Source organism: Uloborus diversus, chromosome 9, assembly GCF_026930045.1.
Source record: "Uloborus diversus isolate 005 chromosome 9, Udiv.v.3.1, whole genome shotgun sequence".
Taxonomy (NCBI): Eukaryota; Metazoa; Arthropoda; class Arachnida; order Araneae; family Uloboridae; genus Uloborus; species Uloborus diversus.
The window spans coordinates 91040529-91067568 of record NC_072739.1 but is presented as its reverse complement, the minus strand read 5'-3'; the positions used below and the strand labels follow the sequence as shown (position 1 = coordinate 91067568).

Sequence of the window (27040 nt, the reverse complement as noted above, 5' to 3'; positions counted from 1 at the left end):
GAGACCTGGAATACTATTTTTTTCAAATATAAACCATGAACTATATACCATATAATACCAAATATAAACCATGATATATATAGCTAGTGCACTACTGAAGCACTAGCTACTACTGGTGTGTTTACCTTAATTATTTTACTAAAAAAATATACAGCAAATGAAAGTATATTTTATCAAGACAAGGGGGGGGAAAGAGCACACTAAAGGAACTACTATAATTCTAGCATGGTGTTTTATAATGTAAAAATGTTAACAAACCTAGCTTATAGGACAATGCTACAAAAATGAGAAAACAATTTTCATATATATTCACTTCTTTAATTCATTTAAATGTACATACATTAGCACACAATTGAAGACTCAATCCAGTATTTAATTGGCACAGGCAAACTTTGATAATTTGCTACAGCATCTCTCACTTGATTCCCATCAACTAAGAGTCTCACCAGCATATAACGCTTCAAAATATTTGCAGAAGATTCTGTGCAAGCTTTTACAATTTCCAAATCCAATAAGCGCTCAAATGCTTTCATGACAACGGCTTTTTCCAGGTTCCACATCATCTTTTTCTTGAAGAATTTTATCGTTTCATTGAATACCATTTCAAAATTGAATGGCTCACCATCATAAATCTCTGTTAAATGTACCATTGCAATAACTAAAGATAGTTCCAGAATGGACAAACCCTGAATAAGAACGGCTTTGCTGTCGACCATACAGTGTTTGTGAGCCATTTCAAAATCCTCTACTGAAAGTTTTTTAGAATTTTGAAAATTAAGAACAGCTAAGAACAAAAGTTCTTTCAAATCCCTAATTGTATTGCTGTAATTAAACCGACATTCAAGGATGTGTTGCACAGATGTATTTTTCAAAACAAGACCAACTTCAGAGTTCCACTTTTTTTGAAATTTAACATTTGTAAAGTCTTTAAGACTTAGTATATTTCTAGCTGCTTCAATATATTCATCTAATGTCATTTCATCATACAAAAGAATTTTTTGATGGGAAAATCTAGAATTTACTCTGTTTTCAAGCACTTGAAGAACATCTGGTCTACAAGACATGCCAACAACGCATATTGGTGATTGCCGAGATTGTGCAACATCAAAGAGATTGTACAACAGGGTTTGGTTTTTATGGCCACAGAAAAGGTCAAAGTTATCTAACACAAACAGAATTGATTTGCTTTCTTTGTTACCACTTTTCAAAGCAGACAAGAGAAGGCGTAGCTTTTCCGAAAAACTGCCCAATGCTTTATCTTCAGTCATTTTCAATTGCCTAGTTATGTCCTCCAAAGCTAAATTATCATTCACATGGATCAAGCCATCTAACATCACTTGAAACATGTTATCCTTTATAGATTTTTGGCTGAAGATGTCTTCAATCACACACTCTAGTAGGGCAGATTTACCACTTCCTCTCGGACCGATGATAAGAACAGAGTTGCTTTCACCCATAATAGCAGTTCTTTCAACCATCTCTCGCAGATGTTGCTTTTTCGGTTCAAAATATTTCATGAGATGACCACAATATCCGTGCGGTTTCAGCTGCAGCCGAAGAGTTCTGCACAATTCTGGCCAAGCTTTCGAGTCCATAATAATGTATGGGAATGCTATCTAAAAAATATTTATTGTTTTCAGGTTATCAAACATATAAATGTATTTATTAATGTATATCATTCCAAGCTTTGAAAAAGTTAATACCTTCTGGAAAAAAAGCTGAACACAGTACCTTTTCATTTACCCAAGGGCTTTAATCCAATAGGTACTTTAAAAAAATTGTGGGATAGAAACCAGGGTTTGTTGATTTAAATCGTGCAATTAAAAAAAAATCATTGACTAAAATATTTTTTTTTAAATGGTTTTCAGTTTTAGAATATGTCGTTCTAAGTACAAAAAACATTGCACTAATCCCTTTCCACTCGCTCTTGGTAAAATCCTGAGCTGAGTCTGCATCTCCTATTTCTCATGCATGAGGTATTTTGGCACTGGTGAGTTTACCATGTTGTAATTTTGAGGGGCACTACAACCGTAAGAGCCTCTGTAAGGGATTCAAAACTGCACAAGATAAATGTTTAACTTTGTGTTATGACAGACAAAGAAAGGGCCGCCGAAAAAAATGCATTGCAACAGCCCCCAGATCAGAAAATCTGCCACTGTATTTTGGGGCTAGAGCGTACACAGTTCCAGTAAAAAAAAAATCAAAAATCCAAAATAAATACCCATATTGTACAAAGAGCTTTATTTATATAATTTTCTTGAATAAACACTAAGCACCGGTTTGCTATGACCGCATTCTTGAAAGTAATAAGCTGGTTAAGGGGTTAACAAACTTGGCTTCAATTAACTAAGCTGTCTAAGTTTATTGAAAAACTATGAACATTTCATTTTATTCAAAAAAGAAATCACTGCTTTTACCACACTGCAGATCATAATATATTTCTGAGCCCTAATATTTATGAAATATTTGAATAAATGGTCCTAATTATATTATGAAACTACATGGGTAATTCAGATTGTTTTCCATAGCTTTTAGTAATAAAGCACAACCTGTACAAATGATTTTATTAAATTGGCCATTAAAAACATTAGCTACTCAAATAGAAAAAAATATTAAAGTGTACACAATGTAAAGAAGTAAGTACTTACGTAAAACTTAACACACAGACCCAAACTGGATTTGTATAAGGAAATACCCTAGAGTTGGTATTTTTGGAATTTGCAGTTGCTTTAGCGGAAAAAACCATGGCAAAATGGAAAATCGCAATAAAATAAAGATGAATTGAATTTTTTTTAAATAAAAATAAATAGTAATGATATAAATTATGCACTAAATAACTATTTTCATTATCAATTTTATATTAATAACATTGATTTATAAATTGAAAAAAAAAATCATACAACACTAATATAGCAAGTGATTTAAAATCTGTTACAAAATATTGCAACTTAAATCTAATTCTTTTTATATTTAAATAAATTATACCTTTGATATAAGTAAATTTATTAAAAGTTGTAATTGATTTGTTTCCTGATTACAAAAAGATTTTGAAGTTATTTAATTTTGATAGAATAGTCGAGTAATATAGAGAAATATTAGGACTTTTTTTCAAAATTTTCAACTTAGAAAGCAATTTAAATATTATATTAATTTTAAACTAGAAAATAAACAAACCAAAATTTAAATTATATTAAATTATATTCCATATTCTTTTCATTAACATGCTAAGGGGGGGGGGGGAGGGAATACAAAACTGTGTCTAAGTTGTACACACATATACACACACATAAATAAGCATCCATTTTTGTACATCGTCACCTCAAAGAAACAGTAAGACATCTAATACCAAGAATAACAGTAAGATATCCCACTGTTGCTTTGAAGCAATGACATTATTATAGAAAAAATAGTTAATCCAGTGAAAATAGCTTATGGCTTATAATATGTTCCTTTTATATATTTTTAAAATGTCATGCATGTTCCTGAATGAAACTACTCAGGGATACTTAAAATATTTGCTTCAACAGCCAATAATATGAACAAGTCCCCAAATGCAGAAAATAGTTTCTAACATAGTCTCCCATTTAAAAAATAATAGTAGCCATGTCATAATAATGAAATAATATTTCGACAAATAGACAAATCTTGGTTGCATGGTATGAAAACTGGAGAACAGTAGACCCTTGTTTACGCAGGGTTTACGTTCTAGGGAAATGCTGCGTAAATTAAATATTAGTGTTAAAATATGGGTTAGGTTACGTAGATAAAAAAAAGGACTTCATTCTAGTGACGACTAATTGTACAATAAGTTTAATGTGTACTTATAACGATTTCTATGCACAACATGCATAAAGAAAACAAATTAATTTTGTGTTCTGTTTATGAAAAGAAGCTAGCTATCATAGTCTTTTGGTAGTCATTAAGAATTTTTCTCTGCATTCTTTGCAGAGCATTAATGCATCCCTGATCATTTGCGTCATTCCTATGATAGAATCTTCTTTCACTGACAAATCAGAAATATTTTTTGCTATTGTCAAGAAATAACTCCGAATTTTCAATGTGAACGTTTTTGGTTGTGTATCGGTGTCTTCCTTAGTTTTGTCTTCCTTTGTCACTCCTAAAAGCTCTTCTTCCAGTGAGTTCTGAACTGTGTTAGTTTAATAACTTTACTTCTGGAAAGAGCTCTGGAACCAAGCCCATAAAATGTATCTAGTGGCACAAGCTCAATTATTAGCATGCCAAAATGCAGTTTATTACGTGTAATCTCCAATCTTTAAGAGATTGGATTTTGAAAGAGGGAAATTTTATCTGTTTGCATTGCCGCATCCGGGTAAAATAAAATAAAGGTGTCAAATTTTAAAACGCATAGGTCGAAACCGCGTTAAAGGAGGGTCCACTGTGCTCAAACCATGGGGTTGCTTCAGAAAATTATCCCTAACACAACCCCTTATTTTTTTTTTTTAAACCCTTCTCCATGCTTTCTAGTTCAACCTTTTTAAATGAACTCTAAAGAAACAAGTGCTGACACATTCTAGTATAATTTCTTATGGTTTGACTGTTAATAAAAGGCTGATTACATAAAAAGGCCAGAAATATCACATTGGCGATATTTCTGATCACATGGATAATAGCACTTGTTTTCAGAATGTAATAAGGTAACAAGAAAAACAGAAGCAAAAATTTACTGACAAAAATTTTAAATACAAGCAACAGCTAATAAAAATGGTAGTCACTGAAAAAACTGTTTTAAAAAATCAAGAGCGCAAAAACTAACCCTTTACAAAAGCAGTGATTGAAAAACTGTAACTTTTCATACAAAAATATTAATATCCCACTTATGATTGTGAACATTTTTCTCACATTTCATTTCCTTACTTTTTAAAACACGTGCCTTCAGAAGAACAAAAAACCTGTTAAAACTTTACGGATTTTTTTGACAAATTTTAGTTTCTTTCCCTCTACATTTTTTTCTTTATTTTTTAATAAAGAAATATATAAAAAAAACATTTTTTTTTTTTGGATTTTAGTTGCTTCTTTACTAAAATAGTTGCTATTTTTTTACAATTGATTGCAAGATAGTCGTTTTTGCCCATGTTTCGGCTAAAATAGTCGCCTTTGCCTTGATAGTACCTTTATTTGATTTTTTAGTCATCAGTGGCAGCCCTGTAAAATCTAAAATAATTGAAGGCTGTTGGAAAAAAAAAAAAAAACATTCCTGTTTATGACTTAGAAACCTACCCCAGAAAGTAAATCTGGATGTGATAGTTGTATTAATCAAGGGAAAAAGAAATGTACAACAAGAAAATACTAGTTTAAAATGTTCACCCTCAAGTGAAGGATTCTTTATGAATTGCAATTCTGCTCATCATGTTCTTACAATTGACAGGCCAGTTGCCCACCTAGGGGGGGACATGGCACAGACTGAAACTTTGACATTTTTAGAAGGTGTTTGAGGGGTATTTTCCTCTTTTTTGGGAAATTGCTCTTGCTTTAGGGGCCTTCTTAGTAATTGGGATTGGTTTGCCACTGCTCTTGAGGGGGTTTGGCATCCAGTGCTAAGAAAACCTTTTACGCCACCCCAGGCACGTTTATATAAAGTTTGGGTCTCCCGCAAAAAATCAGTAGGTTCCTTGCTGCCTACTGGAGTTCTATGCCACTAAGGACGGCGTTCCCTTAGTTGCATTCCACCTCCACTCCGCATTGAACGGTCTGCATTCTGCAAGTATGTAAATCCGGGCCTGGCGCCACTGTTAAATTTAAAGCCTTTTTGGAAGCGAATATTTTTTTAACAAAAATTACGCTAAATAACTTTTTACGAAACATTTAAAAATAATCTGAATTTTTTCAGCGCTTATCTATTATTTTAAAAATTAACTTACAATTTTTTGAAACTCATACTTTACTGCAGTTTGCTTCAGAATAAATACTTTAGTACTAGTTTCTCAGAATTTTCCTTCTCTTTCCAAAAAACTGGGAAAAAGTTAAAACTACAAAACACGCTTGAATAAGAAACAGTTAAAATAGGAAATGGACTACATCTGAAAATCCATCAATAATTTTTTTTAATGAAATTCTTATCAGGCACTACATTCGTTTTCAAAGTCTTGACTAATAAATCATTGTTATGAAAATCCATTTTTGATTTTCATAATTTACTTACACAATATTATGGTAAAAAAGCAGACTAATTTTTCTATTTTTGACAAGATAAAAAATCAGACTTAGAAAAGCGGACAAACATGCCACAAATTCCCCATATCAAGGAAACTATTTTGCACATGTTCATGAACAAACTAAAATTTTGTAAGATAAGCTATACTTACCAATAAAATAGAAATAAATATGCTTTAACTTGAGGGTTTTAGTATCAGTTCAGCCTACTTCTTCCACGATCTTGGAATAAAGCATTTCTAGAAAGTAAATGAAAAACTAAGTTTACAAATAGTAGTAAAATATTCTATCAATAATAGAGATAGATAATGTTTTGGTACATTTTTAATTTCTGAGCATTAACATAATGTGAATAAAATTTGTTTTACCATTAAAATTATGCATGAAGTTTTTTTTTTTTAAAGCCAACATTTAATACAAATATGAAAACCAGAAACAAGCTTTGGGTCAAGCTAGGCTGATCCTAGTTAATTTATCAGCCTCCTGCAACCCAGGATTTGTAATTATTTTTTATTTTATTTCTTTTAAATCAAAGAAATCGGATTTTTGTTATTTAAATCAGATTTTTTATTTATTTTAATCAAATAAAAATCAAAAATTGGTAGGTATTAATTACTTGATGTTGGTAACTTTTTAGCTATTTTCATTTCATTGCCATAGCTGTATTTTAATACTAGGTAAAAGGAGACTGAGTTTTAATGCAAATACAGGATTCAAAAATACAAACTACTTTTAACGGTAATAGTCATGACCCCCTCTCCCCCCTCCCACACACCGAATTTTCAAGTAGAATTTTTTCTTTTTATAAAAGGAAAATTGTCACACATGATGATACAAGTTTTACAATAACAATTAGAAATTCTTTGAGTATAAATTTTGATTATTAACCACTAGGTTTCAATTCTAGCTGATGTAAAGAACAGTAAAACGTTTTTTAAATCCAACCCCCCCCCCCCCATTGGAAATTCAAGATAAAACAAATTCTAAAACGAAAAATATTTTTCCTTTTTTTTTTTTTTTTTTTGATAAGTTATTAGCATTAATAACTTATCATAACAGTTTGTAATAATGTTTCATCAGAACAAATTCATACTTGTGCCCTCTTGCTTTACTTTTTTACATGGGACAAAATGAAAAATAAAACATATGAATGACTTAATAAATAAATAAAGAAACAATAAACAAATTAATAATTTAATTAATATATTTTATGTATGTAATTTTTTTTATATTATTACATATTTATCGCCTTACTAACAAAGTGCAAAAATAGAAAAGCCAATTATGTATAACAACATGTATAACAGCTATTTTCTACTTAAAAAATGATTTGCATTACATATCATCGCGTCAGAGCAACAGTAAGATGTCTAATCCCAGAAATAACACTAAGACATCTTACTATTGCTTTGAGGTGACGATATCTCTTTAATTTTTAGTGCATATTAGCATGCACATTTTAATGATTTTAAAGATCATACTATCGGGGCTCGTAGTATAACAAAAAATTATCCTGAGAATTTTCAACTTTGGTGATAGATCATTGGGGAGGGGAACCATATAGGTCCCTTTCCACCCCCTCTGGGTACGGGGGTTTTTCAAACAAAATAAAATGGAATTCTTTAAAAGATAGCAAAAAATATCAAAAGAATTTCTCACATCATTTCTTAACAAAGAATTGGTCCACTGTCTTTGCTTATATCATTTGAATAAAGCATGGCTCAGTTTAACGCTTTATTATTATAGTACCGCTGCAGTGCTTTTCACAGGCAGCTCATACGGGGGGGGGGGGGGGGGGGGGGCAGCAAAGCCCTCCCCCCCCTCTTCCTCACTTTTCAGAGTTAAAATCTAATGGTCAATTGAAAAATGATTTTTTATAGAGTATTGATATATGTTATGAAATCTTTTCTATGAAGACTTTTCTCATCTTCTTTACTAACAATAAAGCTGAAAGTCAGTGTGTCTGAATCTCTGGTTGTCTGCTATGTGCATAGCGTCTAGACCATTTGGCCAATTTTCATGATTTGGCACAAAATTAGTTTGTAGCACACGGGTAAGCACCTTAAAGCAGTTTTTTGAAAATCTATTTATTTTGTTTTTTTTCTATTCCAATTTAAAGCCCATTTTACCGAATAAATTACCATAACCTGGATGAGCAACTTACCAAACATGGACGAGCAAATTAACATAGCATATTGGTAAAAAATTCAAGATCCATTAAAGTGAAGCACCGTTTATATGTTTTTGAAGGGACTGTATGAAAAAAGCGTACAAATGAAAAAACGTATATTAAGTAGGTTAATGTGTATTAGACTCTACAGGGACCAATTTAAAAAACTTTTTTTGATAAAAACGTATAAAAGAGAAACGTATAAACAGTGCTTCATTGTATTTGCAAATATACAGACGAACCAAATGACCTTTTATTTTTCTACTACGGGCAAAACCATGCAGGTACTGATAGTATTTCATAAAAATGGAACATTGAATTGACAGGGAAAGTCTGCGGTGGCCACCCGTCCCGATTTTTGAGGCCATATTCCATTTTTTGGAAGTCATAGAATCTGTTAAGATAACAGCCTTGAACATATACACCCAAGTTTACATAAGAAAAGAAAAACATTTTCAGGCGCCACGCTCTCTAACATCACACTTCTTTTGACTACCTACTATTTTAGTGCACCAGCCACTTATGGTGGTGTTTGTTAGATAACTTATAATTTATTGTATATACAATCTATGCAGGAACTGTTACATTTAATTAAAATAAAAAGGGAATGTTCGGCAAACTTATGTTATTGCTATGGCATTTTACAATTATCTGTGTAAACATATTTTCTTTTCAAAGTCAACCCGGCCGAAAAAAAAGAGGGCTGGATAAATAAGGATGTACTTTACAAATAAATAAAATTAAAAAATTAAAATAAAAAAACAATAAAAAAATTTTAAACATTGAGTATAACAATATTTGATAGTTTTCATCAAGTATTTTTTATTAAGGAATAACTTAAGCACTCTTTAGACATTATTCAGGGTGGCGACAGGAACTGTGAAAAAAAGTTCCCTGACTTTTCCCTGATTAAGTTCACCAAATTTCCCTGATTTACGTTACCAATGATAATGGTTTTCTTTCTTTTCTCTACTTGAAATCCATTGTATGTTTGTATTAAATGCAGTATTTCAAACGTTTTAAGTTGTGTAAAGTTGTTGAACTAAAGATATATTTTAAAAAGATGCTACTTTTTTAATAAAATGGTTATAAAAAAAAGAATGTTTTTGGAAGGAAAGAAAAACCAACAAAATAGTATATTAAATTTTTATACATGGAAAGATTATAGAAAATACAAAAAAAAAAAAACTTTACTTTTGGAAACCACTTAGCATAAGAAATTTAAGAAACTATTAAAATTACTCTTAAAAACATATGTGTATTTATGATAGAACTAAAAGTAATTGAAATTATTTTGAACTAAGTTTTCAAAGAGTATAATAATTGTTGCAAGAATAAAAAGTAATAGTGAAAGAATAGAAGTAATGTAGTTAAATTGGCTGACCGGAAGGAAACAAAGAGTAGTTGTAAGGGGAAATTATTCTAATTGGAGTGAGGTCTTAAGCGGGGTTCCTCAGGGATCAGTGGTAGGGCCTGTTTTGTTCATTGTCTTTATGAACGATATTCACAAAAATATTTCTGGGAACATGAATTGTTTTGCTGATGATGTCAAAGTTATGGGGACTGTAGAAAATGAAGAACAAGCAAATCAGCTGCAAGAGGATCTAGATCATATTACGGAGTGGGCTGATAAATGGGGTATGGCTGTTAATGTTGGGAAATGTCAAGTGCTACATTTAGGGCATGGAAATAAGTGTACAAGTTATTATTTGCAAGGTTCAGTCATTAGTCAGGCAGACAAAGTTACTGATCTGGGGGTCCTAATAAGTCAGGATTTAAAGTTTAGCCAACAGTGCAGCATTGCTAGCAACAAAGCCAATAAGATGCTTGGGTTTATCAATAGATCTATTTCAAATAAATCTAAAGAAGTTCTTCTGCCCTTATATAGAAGTTTGGTAAGACCCCATTTGGAGTATGCTGTTCAGTTTTGGTCTCCTTATCTTAAGAAAGACATTAATGTATTAGAAAGGGTTCAAAGGAGGGCTACAAGGCTAATAAGTGGACTTTCCCACTTAGATTATGATTCCAGGCTTAGAAGGCTAAAAATGTACAGTCTTGAGCAAAGAAGAGACCGAGAGGACATGATTCAGCTGTTTAAATTTATTAAAACGAAAGATGTCACGGGGCTAAAGTTTAGCACTGAAAACAGGACAAGGGGTCATTGTTTTAAGCTATTTAAATCTCAGGCTAACATGGATATTAGGAAAAATTATTATTTTAGCAGGGTAGTGGAACCTTGGAACAGCTTACCGGAAGAGGTGGTAAGCAAAGGAGTAGACAGTTTTAAGAGGGCCATTGATCTTCAGTGGGGATTGTAAATTGACTAGGACCAGTCTAGCTGGGCCCAGAGCCTGTTGCTGGTCGTCACTTTTGTATTTGTATTTGTATTTATTCTTATCTAACTAATTGACATATTTATGCAAAATAGATGAAACCATTTGACATCCATTCATAGGGAGCTTTTCTCTAATCAAGAATATAGGTTTTAATGAATGAATACAGCATTTTAACAATAAAAAAATAAAAATATTTACTCAGTGGCGTAGCTAGACCCGACTTTCGGGGGGGGTTACTTCTTTTATATATATATATATATATATATATATATATATATATATATATATATATATATATATATAATATAAATATATATATATATATATGTATAATCGCTTGGAATTTTTTCCTTTTCTTCCTTTTTTTTTCTTTCTCTTCTCTCTTCTTCTTCTCTTTTTTTTGAGACCAACTTTTCGGGGGGGGTTTTGTCCCCAAAACCCCCCCCCCCTTAGCTACGCCCCTGTATTTACTTAAGTTCACAAGTTAACTCTATTTCAAATGATTTATTTCAGTATGTAACGAAAAAAAAATCTTAGATTGCTTTTGTAACAAACAACTTTGAATGCAAGAAAAAAAAAAGCAATTAGTTAATATCAAAATATATAAAAGAATACAACTTGGTTATAAAATTAAAAAATTACTTAAGTCTGAAGAAAAGAAAACCTTTATAATCTGCGGCGACAACAAATAGTATAACGGTAAAAAACAAAGTTTTTTTAATTGAAAGTTCTATTTTAGCAATTAAATTAAAAACCCAAAGAAGTAATAACTTTTAAGCTTTTATAGTATTAATTCAAAAACCACCAAAGATTTCTTCTTGAAATTGTGATTACGTACTTAATTACTTCGAGACAATGGAATAAAGGCAACAAGCTAAGGCATTAATGAAGGCTTCCTCTTTGCCTGTATGGTTGTTTATTTTACGTAGCATTGAAAGTGTAAAAGAAAATTTCAAGCTAGGTAAAATTAACAACCTAACAGACACAGAAGCAATCTTAATAAGTTCATCCTGTGGTTAATAAGTAACATTCAATACTTTGACGTTGAGGAAAAAAGATGCACAAATATGCGGCAGTGTATAATCGCACCTCATTAATTTTACTTTTTTGAACCGATAATTGGCAGAAAATGCGTAGGGAATTAGAGTATTTAATTTTGTAAAGCAAAAAAAAAAATTTTTTCTTCATAAAATCAATTTTCCATGATTTTTTGTTATTTTTTCAAAATTCCCTGATATTTCCCTGATTAATAAAGTTCCCCGACTTTTCCCTGATCTCCCTGATCTGTCGCCACCCTGTTATTTAATTGGAAAAAAAAATCTTCATTAGGTTTGAGTTCCGAAATTGACCTTTCTTTTGAAACGTGTTTCCCCTTTTGTACTTGAGATAAGCACCCTCACAGATTTTCAAAACCCATCCCATGGGAGAGCACAAGAATTTCAGATAACCAAGTTTCAATGGCCAAAGATCTTCATATTGACAATCAATTTTGCTTTTGATGCCTGAAAAGACCAGTCAAGTATCAAATAAAAATAAATGATTGTTGTGTAGTTATTTCATCTTCCCTTTTGCAATTAAGGTATCATTGATTTAGGTTGGTAATATTATTGCAAAAACAATTTAATAAGCAGCGGTTGATCCAGTAGGCCTGGATCCCAAGGGGGGGTCATGACCACCCAAAAGTATTAATATCCTTTAAAAATGTATTTTGAGGACTTAGGATTTTCAAAAATTTGCCCCAGAAGCCAGAAACTCATGTAATGCTTGAATAATGGCACTTTCTAATAATAGCCTTGGTACCTGGAGGGAGAACTTAGGAATATATCTCCTCCCCCCCCCTTTTTTTTTGATCATAGAAAATGACTTGAAACAAGCAGAATTTCTCCAAAATGTAACACTATCCCTTGCCATTTTTTTCTGGCAAATAAAAAAACATTTATGAAGAAAATATTTTATGACGAAAGCAAAACACACAAAACCTTAGGACAAAAAGAATCATTTAACTATCTTTAAGTAAACTAATATAATTTATGCTGCACAACTGCAGCACAGAATTTTTTTTAGGAATAAGAACCTATTTCCTGACCAACACTAATCACTAACTAGAAATCACATTCAAGACTTATATACATTTTTTTTTTTTTTTTTTTTGGCGCAGTATAGCCCAGGACCGCCTAGAGCCAAGGCGGGACCCTTATCAGTTTGGTCGCTGGGTCATCTTTCCCCATAAAAACTTAAATTTATAGCACTAACTCGGGTTCAAAGTCGGGCCCCTAGTTTCCGACTTGGCTGGCATAACCTCTCGCCGGCCCTGATATAACCCAATAAATGAATTGCGCCGAAAAACCCAAGAACGAACAATACACTAAGTAGGAAATTTTAGTAGGGGCATTCCAAGGTATTTTTAAAATTATGTAGAGTCCGTAACGTGACCTTTTTTTTGCCATAACTTTTTAATTTACCGTTTGATTTGCAAATTATTTTAATTTGAGCTGGTGTGTTGGTAGGAAAAGATCAAAATAAAATAATATGCTAATCAAACAGTAAACTAAAAAGTTATGGCAAAAAAAGTCACGTTACGGACTCTACATAAATGTCAAAAATACCTTGGAATGCCCCAGTAACAAACAATTCAGCTACATTTCTAAATTGTAAAAAAATAACAATGATCATCAATTATTACACTGCAATTTGTAACGTTTTGGCAATTATAAAAATCATTGACAATGTGTCAATGTCGACAACTACAAGTATTAATTACCGTAGCCTAAAACCTTTTCAGCATCAAAACGTCGACGCTGAATTCAATCATATTTATCACATTCACAACAATACATGCAAATGTTAAAGGAACTGACATTCAAAATAGTAACAATTCCAAAAATACACTTACTTGGAGAGAATTTAAAGAAACTTGAAAAACTTAAAAGTGGTGCGACGACACAACATAAACAAACACATGATTCAATAAAAGGCGGGAAAAGTCTACGGTCGTCGGTCGCTTGTTTCATATGGCTGTTTGGCGAATAGTACGGGTTACCATTGCGTAGAAGTATCTCTTCCCAAAAATAAAGTTTTATCAAGTACTCGCCAAGGAATATTTTCTTTCCTCTTTTTTTTTTATTTCTTCCTCTTCTTTTCGCATCTTCTTGTAAATTTAAAGCACCTAAATTTTTGTATTCAGTGCAGTTATGCCATGTAAAGAAGGTCGAGAGGGGGCGATTGCCCCTCTTCCCCTGGCTTTGAGAAATTAATGTATTTACTTACATTTACAGTTTGCATAAATATGGGAGTCATTTTTCTTCTTTTTCAATATAAATGCATGGACGGATTTATGGGAGGGCAGAGGGGGGCAATGCCCCCCCCCCCAGTTTTGGGAAGACTATGTAGTAACAACACATCTTCCAAAAATTTTAAAAAAAAGTTATTATTATTTTTTTTTTTTCAATAGTTCAGAAGGTGGATTTATAGGGGGGCATAGGGGCAGTGCTCCCCCAGTTTTGGGAGGACTTTATACAGTAACAACACATCTTCCAAAATCTCAAAACAAAAAAATCATGACTTTTTCTTTTTTGAATAGTTCAATGAAAATGAAGAGAAAAGCGAATGTCGTTTTCTGATTGGATAAATGAAAAGGAGGAAAAAAAACGAACATTAAATACAAATAGTACAGCTGTCACTGGAGTGCTGAAATTATGTCTAAATTCACTATTTTGGACTGAAAACCATTTGGGCAAGTATATGAATGAAAATATAGGCTAAACGAGCTGCAACACTTATAATAATTGACGATTATTTTAACAAATATGAACCTAAAGCAAAGGGGACCCCCCCCCCCTCCCATTCGCAATAACAGAACGATCTACTCGTTATGATTTGTGTTCACATTTAAAGTATTATTTGTGCATAATATTTATGTTCTTAGTAGATTAATTGGCCTTTTGAGAAATTATAAAAAACATAGTTCCCCCCCCCCTCTCTCCCCCCTCTCTCTCTAGAGAGAGAGAGAGAGAATAAATACTATCACAAACTGAATAAATTTCAGTTATCTGAGTGTTCTGATTAAATTAATCTTCTTACTTAGAGGGAGAGTACAATTTTACTTACTTTATAAATACTGTTTAAAAAGGGAGGTAAGTCATAATCATCTAAGTCTAAGTGAGTCAGTCCTTGTCATTATTGAAAACTAAATAATTGAGTCATCAAAAGTTTTGGAAAAATTTGCTGAAATTTTATAAAAGTCTATAAAAACCTAACAAAGATTTGTAAAATCGTAAAAATCCTTTAACCGTAAAAACTGACGAATTTTCGTAAAAATTACAAAAAGAAATCAAGCAAAAATCTGCAGGTAAGAGTGAATTACAAACAGGGCCGAATTTGCCTATAAGATAAACAAACTATTGCTTAGGGCCCTTTCTTTGAAGTGGGTCCCTAACTCCCAAAAAAAATTCATGATTCGTTCCTTAAAAAATGGAAATTGCTTGAAAAAACTAATTTCATTTTTAAGTGCTTGAAAACCTTGAATATTTGGAAACGTGTGGCTACAAACCTTAAATTTTCTAACAAATGGTAGAGGGGGAGGAATGCCAAAATATGTCAAATTCAGCTCCTTGCCACATCTTGTATTAAAAAATGTAAAAATCATGGTTCTCACGTTTGTAACATATTATTTGAAATAAATTTTTGTGACTCACATGTTTCATATTTTGCTATTTATTCAATCCCGAATGCAGTATTTTGGATTTTTTTTTTTTTTTTTTTTTTTTTGTATTGATTGCTTTTATCTCAATTCTTCTGCGTATTACCTATCTGTTTAGCACGGAAAAAAATACACACTACTTCTATTTCTTTTCGTTTTCTGCCCCACTTGCAACTGAAGAAAAGTTGTTGTCATGAGAAATCTATGGTTTCTTTTTTGATTTAAATTTAAAATAGCTATTTCTTACAAAGTCTACTTTCTTACAAACAGGACTGTAAAAATTTACAATCAAGTACTAAAATATCAGACTGGAAAGTACAAATGAAGTGCGTTAAATAATTTTATTTATTCTAGAGTCCTTGAAAATAATTAGATAAGTCTTTGAAACTCCAAAGTCTTTGAAAATCCTTAGCAAAGTGGGCTCCAATTACTTCTACACCATAATCTGTTTAGCCAGGGAAAAAAAATGATACACTACCTCTATTCCTTTTCGTTTTCTGCACTACTCATAATTTAAAAAAAAGGTTGTTGTAATGAGAAATCTATAGTTTACTTTTTCTTTCAAACTTAAAATGGCTGTTTCTTACAAAGTTTGAACTAAATTATACAACTGTATAATCTAGTTATCAATTTCTATGTCTATCCAATTAACCTCTATAAGGCTTCATTATTTTTTTTCAATTTATTTTATTTGCTTATTTGTGTATTTTGTTAATTTAATCTTATCACACCCAGATAGTGTTTTTGACCATATTTATTTTTAATTTATTAAAAAGAATTAACGTTTAACATAAACAGCTTTGGGCAGTAAGAGCGTCTTTACCTTGAATAGAAAATGCTCGTTTTGATATATAGTAGGGGGGCATACTACATTCCGTGGGAAATTTCGTGAGGAAATTGTGAGACCAACTTTAATATATTCCTTATGGTCTGTGTAGCTATGCCTCACCGGGTGTTTTGCTTGAATTTGTGTCAGACGGCCTGTATGACGTCATCAATCCAAGATGGCGGCTTTAATGAGTTTTTGCAATTATGAGTTAATTTTTGGGTATTTTGTGATAATTTTCTGGTGAATTCACTTGATTAATACTCTATTTATCTTCTTATTATAAATTAAAAACAAAATATTTAATTTTTTTGTTTATTAACTCATTTTTAAAAAAAATTCTGATAAATCTTCTTTTTTCACTTTGGCTCTCAGAATTAGCTGTTTTAAAAGTACCTCGGGTAAACTTTCGCAGTTAAAAATACTTTAATTTTCAGGCTAAGATCACTAAACATTAGTACAGTCGAGCCTCGTTAATTCGAACACGATTATAACGAACTATTGCTAAAGCGAACTACATTTGCGATCCCCGTCCTTCTGTTGAAAATCACTTAACACGCAGAACACTATTGTTTTTCGGATAAAACGAGCTACTGTTGAGACAAATTCACTTTGAAGGTCCCTTTGAATTCGTTTTAACGAAGTTTGACTGTATAATCGTTTGACAGAATTCTAATAACCCGTATACCCCCTAAACTCCTAAAATTTGTAGGGGGAGTAGAAGAGAAAGTTTCTGCGTAGAGAAAGTATTGTTTCTCGGTTCGTTGGTGAATAGTCTGTAAATCTTCAAGTACGGTTATTTTTTCCTTAACTTATCACTGCTATTTTATTCACGATGTCTTCTCTCCCAAAAACTCATTTACTAGTTTTTTTGCCTCCATCTTTGAAAAAAGCAAGGCATGCAGGATGCTAAGAGAAGTGCACTCATAAAGCAAGCATGGACAGAAGTAAGAGATTTCACGAAATGGATAAGAATAAACTATATTGTTCTACTTCCATTCATGAAGACAATGTTGTAGGCTACACACAACGAGATCCAAAATTGTCGTTGGTGACAAAAATAAGTGGTTTTTCTGCCTCGGAAAAGGCGGTGTAAGAAAACCATTGGTGGCGATAAAAACAGATTCTGCAGGTCAGCAAATAAAAAAAACCATTGAAATTTCCGAAAATGAAACTTTCAAAATTAAACTCAGTGACTGTACAGATCCAGGAGACTCTCATGCAAAGAACATTTTACACCATAAATATTGCTGAGCAAAACATATATTTAATGTTTTCCGAAAAAAATGCGATCCTGATGTAGTAACAAAGTAACATGACATTATTTCTAATAAAGCAACAGACGTAGAATTCCTGTGTGCATTAAATGATTTTCTTGTTCAGGGAAATGTTACTACAATAGCAGACCTTGAAATGAATTATCAGTCAATTGCAAATAAAAATTTAGGAAAAAATAGAACGCAAAAGGAAATTAAAAATCTCATTCAAGAGGAAATTGAAGACGCTTTATTTATAATAATCCAACAAGTGTAAATGAGTCGCAACGCGTATCTTTAAAGGAAATTGCAGATATTACCCTATCTAATGCAGAAGATGATTTTATAGACATTGGAAAAAACATGAGAACTATCTTTGAAGCTGCAAACATATTACGCAAAGCAGTTTCATCTGACCAGAAATGGACATTTACAGGACCTCTTGAACAGAATCAGATAGTTGATGCCGTTCCAATCGAAGTTGATCAGTTTTTCAAATGGTGCTGCAGCGGAAAATTCGAAATTAATTCTATTTCTGAGATGCAGGACAATATCGTGCTGAATAAAGCAAAAAGACCATCACACATATTCATGTATATAATACTGTCTCCGCACCAAGCATCGAAAGAAACTGTTCATCGACACGCCCGAGATATGCCTTTGCAAGTAGGTGTTGGCCTTACTATGTGCTCTGTTACCCGAAGCAAATATATAATTGATACTTTACATAAACTAGGTGTTTCGATTGATTATGCCAAAGTTCTACGTTTGGAAACATAGATAGCAAATGGGTTAATAAGGCGCATGGATGATAGTGACGGGATGTATATTCCTCCTGATTTGAAAAAGGCAAGATTTTTATTTTGTGCTGCAGATAACATTGGTTTCCTTGAAGACACATCTTATGGGAAGGGTACTTTGCATGGCATTGTAATGGTACTTTATCAACAAAAAAAAAAAAGACTCGGATAGACAAATTCCACTTTCTCTTACCATACCTTCAGCATCCCATTCCCTTTCGACATTACCTCAGTCTCTGACTGAAATAACGTCCTATGAAATTGCAAAGATAAGTAAGCCCAAATATTCAGCATATGGGGAAGCATTAAAAGATAAAAAAACACAAAGAGAGATATTAAAGGCATTATGACAGCATTAGGACCAGAAAAAACTCAAGGAATATTAGGACTCCATGCTCTATCAGGATGTGATACAACAGGTTCACTTTCTGAGAAGGGAAACCATCTTTTTGAAAAATTTATAAGACGGCAAACAAAAACTCTTGGTGCTCTGAGTCATCTGGGGTCAACCGAAGAATTTAATGCAAAAGATAAAGTTGCTATTGAAGGATTTATTTACTCCTTGTATATGCCGCTGACCAAGATTTCAGGTATTGGAGAACTTCGTTGGTTCATGTTTTCCAAGCAGTGGGCTCAAATTGAAACTTTGCCCCCTACAGGAACATCTTTGTCCTCATATATTTTAAGAGCACATTATCAGGTATTAGAGTGGCGTCTTGCTGACCATCAGCACCCAAATTCTTATCACCGTTTGACTTCGGATGGGAAAAGAAAGACAACTTCTATGCTTCAGTTATGTGTACTTCCTTGTGCACCTGAATCCATCTTGAAATTAGTTCGATGTAGCAAAGACAAGTAAACCCAAATTGCATTTGCATGAAACAATGCATTTGCATAAAGGGCAAATACATAGTTGCATGCAAATGCAAATCTTAAAACATTGCATGCACTGAACTTTGCATGTGTGGAGGTGATGAGGACTTATGTGAAAAGCACAGCCAACAAAGCGATATTGATGACACTTTAAGTAAGACCTGTTTGTTTACTTTTAAATCTATATTTTTGAATTAAAATCAGAGTTTAAATAATTAATTCATTACTTAGAGCACAAAAAATGTATATAATAAAATTGTCATTGCTTCCGCTATTAAGTAACGGAGTTGTAAATTTTTTCTACATTTAAAAAAAAATTGCTTCTTATAACCCCAAAAACACGTGCATTCAAAAAATTTTACAAGTTTTTTGGAATAATAAATTTGATTTTTATCGTACAAGCTTTCCAAAATATTTTTAACTGCTATTGTTTACTAAAAAAAGTTCATAAAATCTGTATCGAAAATTAAAAATAACAAAATAAATAATTTATTTTATACAGATAATTTTTTTTTAATTTGAAATATAATAGTATTAAAATATTAAATACATAATAAAAGTTAAAACCTTTCATAATATGCCTTAAAAATGAGTCAAAACCGAAAATTTTCATCAATATCTAGTGCAGCAACCATCTTGGATTAATGACGGCACACAGGTCGTCTGACACAAATTCAAGCAAAACACCTGGTGAGGCATAATTATATAGGCCATAAGGAATGCATTAGAATTTGTCTCACAATTTCCTCACGAAATTTCCCACGGAGGTTCTTTCACCCTAAGTGTGCAACTGGACTAATAGGTACAGGTGGATCTATTGTGCATAATATGTTTAGATTATCATGCCAATACTCGCCTTTTTTCCAGTGAAATAAATTTATTTATTCCAATCCTTCTTTCCATGCATTTGACCTTTACTTGCAAATGGTCAACTTCTACTATTTCTTCGGGATACCATGTTTTCCCGAGCTTTAATGCTACAAAATTACGAGATATCAATAAGAGTTGACCGTCTTTCTGAAACTGGGTGATTTGATTTTTTATGTTTTCTTTGTTTTAGTCTACGTCATCCTCAAATTATTATGTTTCAGATTCTGAATGCTCGCTATATAACACATTATGTTTATAACTATTTAAAATATTATGTTATAAATAGTTGCATTTTTAAAAAAAATAACAGATAAAAAATTAGTATGGTATAAAAATATGAATATTAGTACGACTATTTTAGCCTATGATGCACATTACACAATACGTTCATCTGTACATATATAGATTTACTGTGTTTCTGATGCTTTTTATAAAGCTTTTTTTATAAAAAGCATTAGAAACATATTATTTTAGGTGTCACTACTGTAATTGTATATTAAAGTTTAAAACAAACCGTGCAAAAAGCCATTCGAATTAGAAAAGTCTTTTTTTAAATAACTCCATAACAAACTAATTTCGAATGATTATATTTTCGAAAGTAATAGGAGTGACCGTTTTTTTTAATTCATATGTTAGACGAACATGTTGGTTATCAAACTTAATTAGTTTCAGATCTCTGCTATGAGGGCGAGAGTAGTAGTTAGGTTTTAAACATTTGCATTTTTGTGAAATTTATCACATAAAAGTTCCAATATCTTCTGGCGCCCTTATAGTGACACCAATTTTATTACATATTTTTGATGCATGCAAGTGTAGCTAGGAATTTATGTAAAAACGTTGGTGTCACCATGAAGGCGCTTTGAGAAAATTGGCATTGAATGTAGTAAAAAAATTCATTTTCGGTCATTTTTAAACGGAGTTCGTGGCCGTCGCCCTCGTAGTGACACCGATTTGACAGCTGTAATAGTATCTAAGAAGACCATATAATAGTATAGAATTTAAAAATCCAAATCATTATAGGGGAGCTTAAAGCAACAAGAACTTTAAAATCTGCAAATTTGAAAAACACGCAAAAATGTGCCACGCCCCCTAAATTTAAAACTTTTAATTCCTCAAAAACGGTAAGGCAGACAAAGCTCATATTTTGCACAAACATTACATTCCTGATTAGGAACAACATATGGGAAAATAAGAAAAATTAAAAATGTCAACAATCACAAATGCCGTAACCTGCCTGATTCTTACAGACAATGGCTCGTAAGCAGAAAATCACTTTAATGAATTGTAAATTATAATGATATTTTAAGCAACTAGGGTTTGTGTTTGTATGTAAGGGAAGTGCAAGAGTCATTGATTATAGCATAACATTTTATCATAATTACTAGTTTATTCTATCATACAGCAGGAAAAAAAAATACTAATCAATTTATGCATAGTTGTAGGTTGCAGATAAACATAAAAACAAGAAAAAATAGCCATTTACTATATTAATTTGCTTTTGTTTTTGGAATGATGTATTGAGTAATCACGAATTGCTAATCGTCCCCAAAGTTGATGTTATCGCGAAAGCCCCGGTCACTTTGACCGGGACCTCCTCCTGATCAGTGATGTTCATATCCCCCGAAATCGAATTAAATTATACCCTATTCTCTCTCGAATTTCCACAATTCTCTTTAGACAAAAACAGCATCCAGCACACAAGTTCTAACCTCCAGCCCCAAGCATTAATTTTAATTTTGACGTCTTGAATTAAAGTTATGTTTCTCGCTGTTATGATTGCGGTAGGAGCCAATTGTAGAAACAAGACACCCAACGAGTAGGTTGCTATCGCAATTCGTAATTGCTGAAAACTTAATTTGGTTTCAAGAACTCAAAATTCAAATTAATGCTCGAGGACGAATATTAGATGTTGTATGCTGGCTGATGAATGGTTTATTTTTTATTCATTTTAAATTAATAATCATATTTAATGTGTAGATGAATTTAGACGTTAAATGAAACTGCATTTGCATTTCACATGCGACACAAAATAGATAAATATTTCCTATTTTAAATTGACATAAAATAAAAATACAAATATTGCAGCTGAAAAAATTAAATCTAATGTTAGGTATTTGATAAAACATGGTATTTGGTGCACCAACCGTTAAACCCTCTCCCTCATGATAAAATTTGAAATGACGGGTGTACTTCATGAGTAGCTTGATTAAACAAAATTTCACTTCACTTTCATTTTCCCTCTTGCACAGTTAATTAGAAATATTCTTTCACTTTCTCCCCCCTTTTTGTTAGTTTCCTTTTCGGGTTCGTTGAATAATGGATTATGTGAATGCGCTTTGAGTAAAACATTAAAAATACATTTGTGCTATAAAGTAAAAGTATAAACAATATTTTGTAAATTTGTGCTTTACAACCTTAGCTGTTTATATTTTTTCTGCATTAGGCCTATATTAGACCGAAAGTACAGTCGAAGACAGCAGTTCCAAAATAGCATCAGTAGTCCCCAAAGATCCCTTTCGAATGGTCAAAAGTACTTGAAAATTGAAAACTATAGTTGGGACTTTGGGCAAATATGACCTGGCAGTGCCGTAATGTGATTAGGATCTGCATAAGCCTTCCCTCTGCTGCCAGGTTGGGTTTGCTGCTACTATAATGCTTTTTATTTGTGGTATGTTGGGAAATATAACGTCAACAAAAAAGCAATTAATTAATTAATTAACACATTCATGAAAAATAGCATAAACATAAATGGGACAAAAAATAAAACACTAAATTTTGGAGTGATAAAAAAAGCAAAAAAAAAAAAAAAAGGTAAACGGAGAGGGGACGTTTTTTCACAATTATTTAATATCCTTGAATTTAATTTGTCTTATTTAATTCATGGGCTCTTAAGCTTTCACGCTCTTTATCCCTCTGCCAACTCTGATGTAAAAATAATTAGATAATTTCATCTTTTAAAATAGGGTCAAGGAAAGCCAGTTTTTGCGTTGCCAATAACCTATTGCTATGGTTATTGGTGCTTGCTAACATAATACTTCCTCCTCTTTATCCACAAGCAGGAAATAAACTCTTTCAAGGTCAGGTATATTTTTATCAGAATCATATATTATTGATCATTAAAAAAATTGAAAGATAAGATTGGTTTATAAACTTGGAGCAATGAACAGCCGAGGAAAGATGGCATATTTTTTATAAATAATGGGGGATGTCTCACTTCTTGTTATCGTCTTCCTTCCCTTAGTCAATTTCACGAATCCCCTTCAACCTCAAAGCTGGCCGACTCCTAATGTAGTTTTAGTAATTGTTAAATAACATATATTTGTTATTTTACAACTTACATACAATTACCACAATCAAACAATTAGAGTTATTTTAGTAACATTAACATCAGCAATAAATATTAATCAAAACGATATTAATAATCATTGGAATCAATAGTAAATTTCCTATGATAAATTTCAATCATATTTTGAAAATACGGTTCGAATTGAATTTTCAAACAACTCTGAAATGTAGAAAAATAGTGCTTCTTTACTCTTTTATCAACATTTAAAAAACTATCTGAATCTATATTTTATTTCTTTAGAAAAGAAAATAATCTAGAATTCAAAAGAAAGAAGAAAAAAAAAACGAAGTGAGGAGGGACAGGAAAAAAGCTGTTATCATCCTAATTCAAAAGTAATATTTTATCCGCCTTCGACACTTGTTCAAAGAAAAAACTTTCATGCTTTTAGAAATTCCACCACAAAAATTATAAGCGAACGATGAAATCAAAAGGAATTTTGCTTCATTTTATTAAATTGGGTGTAAAAAATAATTCCCAAGATATTTTGATATTTATTTCAGCATTCGAAATTGCTTAAAACGTCTGTTATTTGTTCTGAATCAAAGTTTTAAATTCCATCTTTCAAAGTTTTATTTCTTGTAGAGCGGATCGTAAGGAAAAACCAGTTTTCCATCAAAAGAAAGCTTTTTAGGATTGGCAACACACTGGAAAGGAAAAAAAAATCCAGTAGGAATGAGAGTAAGATAAGTATTGGAAAGATCCACTTGTGGGTAAAATAAATCGTAATGAAAGTTTGAAAGGGAAGGTAACATTAACTTAACAATAAAAAAGACAGTGGCGTTTTTTCTTGGTAGCAGCACCAAGTCCAGGGAAAATCGATGGTAGAAGGTAAAAAAGGATAAAGAGATAAAAGACAGGAAATATTTCCAAAGTCCTGGCTCTCGGAGAGGTTGTTTTTTCTTTAATTTTATTCCGGGAAATTGCCAGAGGGAGTATAAAGAAAACGATTTTTCAGGGTTGTGTTTTGGAAAATATTTTACGATATGTTGGAGAAATGTCGTTGCATAAATGGTCTTCAACAAGATTTGAGCTTCGAATTCTGAAACGTGCATGATGCACTTGTTCAATACATTCCATCACTGCGCTTCCCCCTCCCCCTCCCCAATAGGATTTTAAAAACTATTTGCTTCCTTGCAGCTGCTAAACAATGTAAGGTTTCTATTTTTTGCTAAGCGAAAGAATGTGTCTGGATTGATACATTAATCAGTTTTTTAGTACTACCGACCTGGGGAAAAGTTCTAAGACTTTTTCCACTTATTTTGTTTCTCAAAAGCTATGATTATTTTACAGTTTATTTTTCTCATCATGCAAGGAGAAAGGCATTATTAAGGTCTTTTTCTTTTCTGATTTCAGAAAGTGTAAAAAAGTTTTCTCTATTATAGGTATATATTAGGGAGGAGCTTAAAAACTGAAAAAGAAATTCCGATTTTTGCATGTCTGACTCTTTTATTTGATTCCATTTACTATAAAAATTATACATGAGAAGTTTGAACAATGTACTAAAATATTCAGAGGTAGCTCAAGGACCTCAAAGTTTAGAAAATACAGTGAAACACTGTTTATACGTTTTTGAAGGGGCAGCAGGAAAAAAGCGTCCAAATGACAAAACGTATAATAGGTGTATGTTAATGTGTATCAGACTCTGCAGGGACCAATTTAAAAAACGTATAATTGATAAAAACTTATAAAAGAGAAACGTATACACGGTGCTTCACTGTATAGAGAAAATTGCGATTTCTTCAAATTTAACGAAAGCGTTTAAAATAATCCCATTAATTGCAAAGTTTTAATAATAGTACACATTGATTTTAATATTTGAAATTAAGATTGCATCATCATTGCAAAAACTTAGATTTCCGTCTCTGCTAGCAGGGTACTTAGACTTTCAATAACATGTATCAGGTAATTGATGGTTTTCACCATGGTTTAACCAACCCGCTGTCTTTAATAAGAGCAATTTCAAGTTTGGTATAATCATTTACTACTTGTAGAACTTTAATTAATCCTTTTATTTGTTTAAAGCTATCCTCCTTGCATTGTTAAATAAAGATTTCAACTTGAAATTCTATCAATTGAAATAATATCATTGACTTATCTGTAACAAAATCTTCTAAGATTTCCTTTTTGATTCAATTCAACTCAACAGATTTTCTTAGAGTAATTTCTACTTTTTATAGCAGGATTTTCATTTTACATTGCAGTCACCAGTATAATCAGTCTTTTTGTTGATATACTGACAGCTATCTAATGAAGCTAAACAAGCAATGAAATAAATTTCTATTGAGTTTGGGATGTCCAGATCTGGAAAAATATACGACTTAAAAGCACCCACCAGGCATGGTAGATTGCTCCCTGTGAAATAAATCCAACTTGCTGGAGCAGCAAAAAAAAAAAAATAATAATAATAATTTTCAGTTCCACAAATTCATTACAGTCTTACAATCTCCTGTGGGAGTTGGGATTGGGAATTGGTTTATTTGTTTGATAATGGTATTTTGTTCTAGGTATTTGTTTGTATATTCGATTGTGTGTGTGCCTTCTTATTTATATCTTCTACTTCAATAACCTTCAATGAAGTTCCTGATTCATACTTCCCGATACCAATAAAATCCCAACATCCTTGAAAATGTTTCAACAGCAGTTTTCAGGACAGAATGTAATTCCCGTTCATGCCTCGAAGACAGAACTAATTATCTACTCCATCATTTTCTATTTATTAGCACATGGTAGAAATTTCTTCATTTAGCTTATAATACCAGTATTTGGACTGGTGTTATTAAAGTACAATGCACAAATACTGTCATATCAACATAGTTGTTAATGGCTGCAAAAAGAGCTGCATCCTGAACTTTATCTGTTAAAGATGTGGAATCTTAGGTATCTGTCTAAAGTTAAGAAAACCCTTTCCCAGCAGCTTAGTACATGATAAATTTCCCCTTTTCAGCAAAATTATGAATTTATTTTTCATCACAATTTCAGTTCACTAAATTTGCTTAGTTTTTGGCATAATTAAGTAAAGTTTACTAACATACTATCTAGAAGAACAAATTCTAGCTTTAAGAATTGAAAACAGGCCTTCAATTGAGGTAGTGAGAAGCAAAGAGATGCAAGTGGCAAAATTAAAAATTTGGAGATAACCAGTACAAATGGTAAGTGAACCCCTCCTCTGTTTTGGGGCAAGAGATAGTACTAAAAGTCCTGGTAGGTGCGGCTGTATAGCATGATTTAGAAAAAAAATTCAATGAAAGCCTACCTAGGACGTAATCTTTATACGCGTTTTACTCAAAATTTGAAAATGTCCACTTACATCCCTTTGCTTCTCACTGCCTCAATTGTAATCAAAAATATCCATAATATCTACTTAATGTTAAAAAAAAAGACGATCTTTTATAAACAGTGGTTAATGCGTTCTATGATTGAAATACAAAATGCCTCGTCTGTTTTTTTTTTTTTTTGGTACTATTTATAGTTTTATGTAGTCTTATAAACCTTATATGACTTAAAATGGGTAACTGAAGTAATAATAAATACTAGTGTTCGCCCAGTGGTCGAAACTCGACGCTATTCATAAATGAATATTTGAGAAAACTTGAATGAATTTAACTATTTCCAACATTTTTATTTTTACTCTTACTCATGTTTACTGCTTATCGGGGGAAACGTACAACTTTTATGTGTATATGCAATATCAAA

General features: G+C 32.0%; 1 protein-coding gene across 2 annotated transcripts in view; it reads right to left on the bottom strand.

Moving 5' to 3' along the window:
• Positions 1–321: 321 nt before the first annotated feature.
• Positions 322–27040, bottom strand: part of LOC129229880 (origin recognition complex subunit 4-like) — a 44618-nt gene continuing 17899 nt past the window's right edge. Inside the window, exons 1-3 of one of the 2 annotated variants that reach the window (XM_054864258.1) lie at positions 13571–13693; positions 6324–6410; positions 322–1616 (exon numbers count right to left, since the gene is read on the bottom strand). In XM_054864258.1, the coding sequence (XP_054720233.1) occupies positions 342–1595 (1254 nt within the window). In that variant the 5' untranslated portion in view covers positions 1596–1616; positions 6324–6410; positions 13571–13693 and the 3' untranslated portion in view covers positions 322–341. Of the gene's footprint in view, positions 1617–6323; positions 6411–13570; positions 13694–27040 lie in introns of those variants that run through there. The other variant, XM_054864259.1, reaches the window with a different exon arrangement.